The 8,278-nt window shown below is 47.0% G+C and overlaps 2 protein-coding genes across 2 annotated transcripts; both read left to right on the top strand.

The window, feature by feature from the left end:
• Nucleotides 1-216: 216 nt before the first annotated feature.
• On the top strand, nt 217-2,306 carry LOC119272391. The gene is made up of 8 exons (XM_037553919.1): nt 217-660; nt 762-860; nt 985-1,062; nt 1,181-1,351; nt 1,448-1,540; nt 1,620-1,670; nt 1,749-1,892; nt 2,027-2,306. Exons 1-8 carry the CDS (start codon nt 435-437, stop codon nt 2,041-2,043), a joined length of 879 nt encoding a protein of 292 aa, XP_037409816.1. The 5' UTR covers nt 217-434; the 3' UTR covers nt 2,044-2,306.
• On the top strand, nt 2,233-4,637 carry LOC119352054. The gene is made up of 5 exons (XM_037618799.1): nt 2,233-3,230; nt 3,330-3,912; nt 4,308-4,327; nt 4,406-4,419; nt 4,500-4,637. Exons 1-5 carry the CDS (start codon nt 2,267-2,269, stop codon nt 4,635-4,637), a joined length of 1,719 nt encoding a protein of 572 aa, XP_037474696.1. The 5' UTR covers nt 2,233-2,266.
• The last annotated feature ends 3,641 nt before the right edge of the window (nt 4,638-8,278 follow it).

Raw genomic sequence — 8,278 nt, 5'->3', positions numbered from 1 at the left:
TGGGTGCATGGAGCGGCCGTCGATGGGAATTATTAAAAAATGATGCCGCCCTTGCTGATTTGTTGCATGCTATGCGTTGCCCTCAGTTCCGTATTGGCTGCATGTCCTGCCTATGTGGAGACCAATTTGTCTATGTTTTGTTTTGGACCTTTCTGCATGCGCTGCTCCTTATTTCCTTTTTTATTTCTGTTAGCTGCCACGTATGCTCGCCTGGAGTCGGTCGCCGCCTGCATCTTCCCGATCTCTCGCGCTGGCGGTTGCCACTTCGATGGAATCCTCTGGGAATTTCTGTGCCGCCTTCGCTGCCCGTTTCCAATTTGGTTTCTTCTCTCCCGCCGTTTCCTATAAATACTGCTGCCCTTCTGCGCCCGTTCCTCATTCCCTTCACTTCTGCCTGCCCTTCTTCTTTCTTGAGCAGTACTGACGGTCGGGCGATGGTTGGGCCTGCTGCTGTTCGATCCGGCGGACGCCGTCGGGGCCGCCCTCCTGGGATTCGGGCGGCCGTTATTGCCCGTGTGTGTCGCGCTGGTGATCGCCTTTCTTCCGTGGATTCGTCTTCGGCGATGGCAGCCGCTGGTGGGTGTGGCCGGCCAGCTACAGTTGATTCGGGTTGCCGCTTCCGGTATGGTCCTCGCCGGCCGTTCCGTTCTTCTCGGATTGGTGAGCTCCTTTGTTTTTCTCTGGTTGTGCTTTTTTTCATATTGATCTTGTGCTCCTTGGTCTAGGTTGTCGTCGTTTTAATTGGTTGATTCATATTGTAGGTGCCCACCGATTCGATTCGCTGGAAGATTTTAATGTGGACGTTGATAGTCGCCGTCGGGAGATTTCATTAGGGAAGCGGCCTGTAGATTGTATCATTGGTGAGTGCGTTCAATTTTTTCTACATGTATGCGAATGCCTGTGCGTGCCTCTTATTGCTTTCATGTGTTTCTTCTTGTTGATTTAATTGTTGTGGGTATTGATTTGTTGCTTTTTTGTCTGCAGGTTCTGCTATTAGTGTGGGTTCTTCTTCAGCGGTCGACGGGTTTGCTTTGGCTGTTCGGTCTGTCAGTGTGCGACCTGGTTAGCTTTCTGCTCTATCGGGCTACTTATTTCATACCTGTGGTGCTGCTCCATCTAGCTGTTCAATGTTGTGCTCATTTTTAGGATTCTAATGTGGTCCGTCCAATGTTTGTTTCAGATAGTCTGTCTGTCCAAGTTGTTGACGGATCGAATGTTTGTCCTGCCGGTTTTCCTGCTGGTGTTTGCCTTCATGGTTCATTGGGCGGCAGTACATTTTCCCGCTGTCATCCAAGAGTGGTGCCCCTATGTGCTGGTGGTGCCTTCGGTCGGCCTACTCCTCTTGGTAATGGTAAGTTCTGTTTTGTAAATATGCCTGTGCTTTTCTTGGATTTTATGGTTCTCTTTCAAAAATGGTTCTAATTTGTGTACGTGGTTGTCATTTCAGTGTTGCCTACTCCTATTATGGAACACTTTCGTGTTTTGCATGCCCGCCGTAAGCGGACGATGGTGCGATCGTACTGGTCGGGTCGGAAAAGAGGTGCTCTTCTTGCTTGCTGTGTTTACTTTTCCCCAGTTGTTGTTGCATGTGTTTATGTATTTTTCCCGTTTATTTTCAGTGCATGGGATGCAGCCTCCTTTTTCTAAGGATTACATCCAACTGCTTAAGGGTGAGTGCATATAATGTATGGTTTATGCGTACGTCTTGTTGTCGATCTGTTTTGCCGACTTGGTTTTCTGTCTTGCAGCTACTTTTAGGAGGCGTTCATATTATGGCGGGCCGGATTTGTGTTGCCATCACTGTGGGGCTTTCTTTTGGTTCCGTGAAGGATCTGTTCACCATGCTGACGTAACTTCTCGCTCTCCTGTTTACACGGGATGCTGTCGGACGGGTAGGATTTCGTTGTCGAAATTTGGTGATTGGCCTTCTCCTTTGGATAGGCTGATGTGTTTTGATGGAGACGCGGTTTCCTCTCGGTTCATGCGATTAATACGGCAGTATAATTCTATGTTCTGTTTTATGTAGTTGGGTGCACAGGTTGACCGCAGTATCAATGTTGGAGGTGCTCCATATGTTTTCAAGATGAATGGGGTTGTCTACCATCGTATAGGTTCATTGTTGCCGGCTGAGGGTGCAACTCCCAAGTTTGCGCAATTGTTCATGATAGACTCTGCTGACTAGTTGGACTGTAGGTTGAATGTGTTTGACAGAGAAGAATCTTCTTCCCTTGAACCTGATCCTGAGATTGTTTCTTCATTGATAAACATGCTTAATGTGCATCACCGTTTGGTGCACAAATTTAGAATTGCACAACAGAGTCTCTGTACTCCTGGTGTTTCTGTTGTCTCGATTCGTTTTTTGGGCAACGATGGTGGTGCCCATGGTACACGTTTTTCTGGCCCTGCTGCTTCTGAAGTGGCTGCCCTTATTGTTGGTGATCTGACACCTGAATGCAGAAGGTTTGACGTCATTGCCGAGACGCGGTCTGGTTCGTTGAAGCATATATCTTCACTTAATTGCAACCTTATGGCTTTACAATATCCTATACTTTTCCCATATGGTGACAAGAGCTATCACCGTGGCATTAGATATGTTCATGCCAGTGGTTTCCCGGCCACATGTTATGCAAATGTGCAGGCCGAAGGTTGTATGGACGGCGAAGATTCCAACGATGATGTCGACTGTAATCCCGAAGATGCTGGCATTTCTCGTGGTCAGGTTACCATGTTGGAGTACTATAAGTACTATGCTCACTATCGTGAAGGCGAGGTGAATCCTTACACAAGTTGTGGTCGGCTGAGCCAGCAAATTGCTGTCAATGCTTACTTTCGTGTGGAGGCTGTTCGTCTAGAGTATCATTTCCGTAAGCAACATAATCTTCGATCTGAGACCTATCAAGGCATATCTGATGCTATGGGTGAGGGTAATTCAACTGGCAAAAATGTTGGTGTGCAGTTTATACTGCATGGCAGTTTTACAGGCGGCCCACGGTATATGCTTCTGAATTATCATGACGGGATGGCAATCTGTCGGCAGTATGGTGCACCTGATCTGTTTATTACTTTTACATGTAATCCTAGGTGGCAAGACATTGCTGATGCTCTCGCTGCCGAACCTGGACAGACTACGGCTGATCGTCCTGATATTACTACTCGAGTTTTCAGTATGAAGTATGAGGAATTTCTTGATGGGGTTAAAGATGGTACCTTTTTTGGTGCCGTTCAAGCATGTTAGTTCTTTCTTCTTCTTCTTCTTTTCTTTTTGCAATAAGTTAACTCCTTTCTGTATGAATTTCTGACGTACCATAATTTCTTTTAAATATCTGTAGACTTATATGTTGTGGAGTTCCAAAAGAGAGGGCTGCCACATACGCACACATTGGTGTGGTTGAAGGCGGATACCAAAGATCCTTCTCCTTCGTTTATAGATGGACTAATTTCTGCAGAGCTGCCGGATCCTTTAGTTGATCCATTAGGTTATGCTCTTGTTGATGAGTTTATGGTGCATGGTCCTTGTGGAGTGTATAATATTAAGTGTGCCTGCATGAAGAACAATTGTTGTTCCAAGCGCTTTCCTAAACCGTTGAGCGAGGATACAATGGTTGACCATGTTGGATATCCAGTTTACCGTCGACGTGATACTGGTTTGTATGTACTTAGACAAAAGGATTCGCTACGTCTGGGAAATCAATGGGTTGTTCCGTATAATATGAAATTGTTGAAGAGATTTGATGCACATATAAACGTTGAGTGGTGCAACAAGACGAACTTGTTAAAATATTTGTTCAAATATCTCACAAAGGGTCATGATGTAGTTCGTATGCATTTCCACGTTGAAGATAGACCCCCAGGTGTTTTCACTGTTCCATGTCCTATTGGGAGGAATGAAATTGACGACTATATCAAATGCAGGTTTGTTAATATATTTACATATATTTATGTTTCTTATTGATTCGTTCTTATAAAATGAAATTTTGAAATGTATAGGTATCTGTTTGCTTGCGAGGCTTTTTTGAGATTGTTTGCATACAATATCCATGGTCGCCAACCTTCTGTCGAGCGGTTGGTTGTTCATTTGCCCAATATGAACAGAGTCATATTTGCAGAAACATAAGTTGGTCCCACAGACAGCGACGATCCTATTATCACATACACAGGCGCACACCCTTCCGTCGGACATATGCAAGAATTTGCAAAATCACTTTATCATTACATCACAGGCACCAATCCTGCAGGAGGATATACTAGGGTGATCTAATCCACTAGCAGCTACTTTTAGCTTAACCTGTTTGTATCTTTACATACAGTTCTCTGTTCGCAGCAAACTGTATGTAGATCCAATAATTTGTTTGTCTCAAGAATGTGCCACTTTTAATTTGTATCTTTGTATCCCTGTGTTTGCAAGGTTTCAATATATTCGTATGTTCGGTCTATTTGTTATCTCTATATGTCATTTTGACATCAAATGAGCGTGCAGTGTTCTACTTTTAAATTAATAGAATACACGTCTACGAGTTATCATCGAGCGCGGCGGGGTTAGGCTAGTCAGCCTCTACCATGAGCCGCGCCTCGCTGTTGTGGGCTCGCCGGCGCGGCCACTGCCGCCTTCCTCCGCGGCCTCCACAAGTGCTGGATAAGAGAGCCGCTCCTACTTCAAGTCTGTGAACCACCTCGACCTCACAAAAAGCAGCCACTGCCGCCCTTGTTGCGGATCCGCAACCGGCTCGCCACTCGCGCCAAATCGCCATGACCCGCCGCGGCCCTCTCCTCCGCTGCGAGTCGTCTCTGACTCCGAATCACCTCGGTTTCTATTGCCGAACCACCAAAACCACGCGCCGCTTGCGCCGAGAGCCGCCTTTGCTTAGCCGACTCTCCCAGATGCTATTGGATTTCTGTCCGACCTGAAATACGGGCCGTTCATCAAAGACTGAACGAAAACAAGGCATTTTGGAGAAGCATTGCGCCCGTCTTGACGAGGTGGTCAAATCCTATCAGCATGCAACACTGGCTGTTTTCCCCGATGCTACTACTAATTAAGACAACATGTTAACTTCAGCTAAGGTCAAATGACTTATACATGAAGCTTACGCGTGCATGTGTTCTATCCGCTACAGATCATGGACAAGAGAAAGAAGATGAGCAATCAGCAGCAACCGCGTTCTGCCTCTGTCAAAATTGCCGCTGTGCTCGGCCACCTCCGGTTGAACTCCTGCAGCACTCGCCGCTTGCTCTGAAGCAAGCAAGCCCTGCCGCTATGGATCGATCCGCCCGGCCGGGTCCTCCGCCTCTGAAGCGCCTCCTCCGGCGCGTCCACGGTCTCTCGCTTCTGCCGCGTTCCGGCGCGTCCGCTGTGAGCCGCCGTTGCCGCAGCATGTTCCGGCCGCCCGTGTCAACTGCTGAGCCGTCACTCGCCGTCAGACGAGCTGCCGCCTGCCTCCGATTTATGGCCTCACGCCGAGCTGGCGCGCCGAGCCGCTGCCGCACCTTGCCTCAACTCAGCGCTATGGCCGATGTTGTGGCCTCGCTCCAAGCCAGCCCTGTTTCCGCATGTGCAGAACGTCGTGTCACCCGGCCCTGTTTCCGCTGCTCGTCTTCGCCTACATACCCGTGATGCCATTGCTACTCAAAAGGCTGTTGATAGGGGAAGGGTTCGGCTGGGGATTCAATTACTGTTAGCGGTCTTTCGCTCCTCCTGGTGATTTCAAGATGGCGTTGCTCACACTAGAGCGAAAATATACTGAAGGCAAAAGTCCATCCGAGCTGAGGTCCGGATGCCATCTTGATGCGTAGTAGCTCTGGAAGAGATCTCTGGATCAGGTCATAACAAGCAGGCAACTAGTGCCATTTGAATTTTATGGAATAAGCTAAATACGCAGTGTCAGTTAAGCTTTGCTAGAAGGTCAAGAAAATTCCACGTCGTTGGACAGATGGCTTCCGTCAAGTGATACATGCATCATACTTGAGGCGGCTCCTAGCTAATTCAGGAATCAAGGGCATTTGCTTCAAGGGCCTTTCCTCCTAATGTTGTCAGCAAATTGGGCATTAAACACGTAAAGCATCAGTCAGATCCTTGCTGGACCAAGGGCACTGCGCGCGTAGCCCTACCGCCTATCAACACTGTCATTGTGCTGCATGAGCCATCATGATTTGCGTGGAATCAGGCTCCTACCTACGACGTCGATGACCCGCCGCTTGCTTCTGCCCCCTATCAATAATTAGAATGAGCAGAAATAAGAGCTACTGTACGGACAATTTGAGGCGATGCATGCCAAAGTGCAAGAAGAGAAAAACTGAAAGATTGGTTACTAATCTCCCAAGAACAGTGGATACTGGCATACTATTGATGGATAAGATATTTGGATTTGATACTGAAATGAAGAGCGGGCAAGTCAATATTTGCATGGCCGTAACATTACTGAAGTTATCTACGGACGCTACTTAAAGATCATTGGTCGATCAAACAAATCAGGTGATATTTATCCAAGTTTATTTTATTAACACATATTGTTTTTATCAAAAAACAGTTACTTGGTCTATGATATTTTTAAACAGGACCATTATTTCTTACAAAAAGGTGTCGCAAAAAGGGCGTGAGCAATTATTATTTTGGCACCGGCGCTCGTCCTGCACAAGTTGCCACCCCCGCTACATCAACACACGCGACTGATTCATTGTCCGTGCCCATGGCCGAATTGCTTGCGTCTGTGCCGCTTCCAACGCCGCGGACGACTCTCTTGTCTGCACCGACTTACAATGCCGCGGCCGACTCATCTGTCCGAGCCGCCCCTGGTTCTGCGGTCATCTTTGTCGTCCGTCTCTCGCGGCCTGGTCTACATCAACACAGCGGGACGCACCTGTCTGCATGAGCTGTTTATTGAGTATAAAGCCAGCCACTACTCGGGTAGACCGGTTTTGTTTTCAACAAATTGGAGGCAAATTATCATATACTATCAACCGCCGTCTGCTCTGGATGGCTCAATGGGCAGGCGCACAAGTCGCCGCCACTACAGTTTGGTTAACTTCAAATAGCCAGTTGGAAGGAACCATTGGCTGAGTTGATGACACGGCTCATACAGATCATTTCTAACCCGCCACAGTCACCTCAACCTTCTGTGGATTCACATCGTGCTATCAACACCAATGATATACAACTTATGCCGGTTTATATCACAGTCAAACATGGAGAATCTCAAGTCAACTCCTCGAGTCAGCTCGAGACTCGGGGGCTACAATGATATGACTCAGCAAATGTTCCGATTTTCAGTGAAATCAAGAACCCCAAGACATTGGAGGGAAAGATAACCCAGTCCCGGAGGCTACTACCATATGGATGAAAATTTAAAGGCCGTCAAAAATTTCCGGTTCAAAATGAAGAATGTCGGTTTAAAATCCGGTTCAAGGTAACCCCTTTCCCACACAGCGCTGAAGCCCTTAGTATCTGGTTCAAATCCGGTTTAATAGGAAACTATCTCTTGCAAAGCTCTGACGCTCTCAATATCTGGTTCAAAATCCTGGTTCAAGAAGAATTTATCTCTTGCAAAAAGTTAAAGGTTGCCGAAGAGGACATGCTTCCATGATGCGCGGTTCAAACATGGGTATCCCGCCTTATTGGCTTATCATATTATTAGTCACTTGGGGGCTTGGTCGTATTCGAACCATAGCTACACCTCTTGATCGGCATAAGGCCACCAGGGAAATCACTTGGCGCCCTAGTCGTATTCGAACCATAGCTACACCTCTTGATCGGCGTAAGGCCACCAGGGAAATCACTTGGGGGCTTGGTCGCATTTGAACCATAGCTACACCTCTTGATCGGCTCAAAGCCAGAAGGAAATTACTTAGGGGCCAAAGAGAGTGTTGCAAAAGAACAACTCAAACATAGGCACCCACTAAGCATAGCTCAAAATATTGCTTGGGGATTCTTTGCTTCGCAATGAACAAAGAATCTACACTTGTAATAGGCTATCAAGCCACGGCTTGGAAGCCTGGTGTATACACCTAAAACCCCAGGTTAGCCTGCCTTTTTAAGTAAGCCACTCCATCCAGGTAAACCTGGTATGACCCGCCGAACTTTTGACAAGTCAATCTCATAGACCCTAAACTTGTCAAAGTTAAAACGACGATTGGTTAAAGATTGAGGTCCATCTTAAAAGGCTTTGTAGAATGGTTTTACTCAGTGGCCTGGCAGCCCATGAAAAGCCTCGAATTTGGGGCCTGGCAGCCCATGAAAAGCCTCGACTACAAGTTTTCATATGCTTTTATTTGCCAAGTTTTTTCT

Source organism: Triticum dicoccoides, chromosome 1A, assembly GCF_002162155.2.
Source record: "Triticum dicoccoides isolate Atlit2015 ecotype Zavitan chromosome 1A, WEW_v2.0, whole genome shotgun sequence".
Taxonomy (NCBI): Eukaryota; Viridiplantae; Streptophyta; class Magnoliopsida; order Poales; family Poaceae; genus Triticum; species Triticum dicoccoides.
The sequence above is the reverse complement of the archived record's forward strand: the minus strand, read 5'-3'. Positions and strand labels throughout refer to the sequence as shown.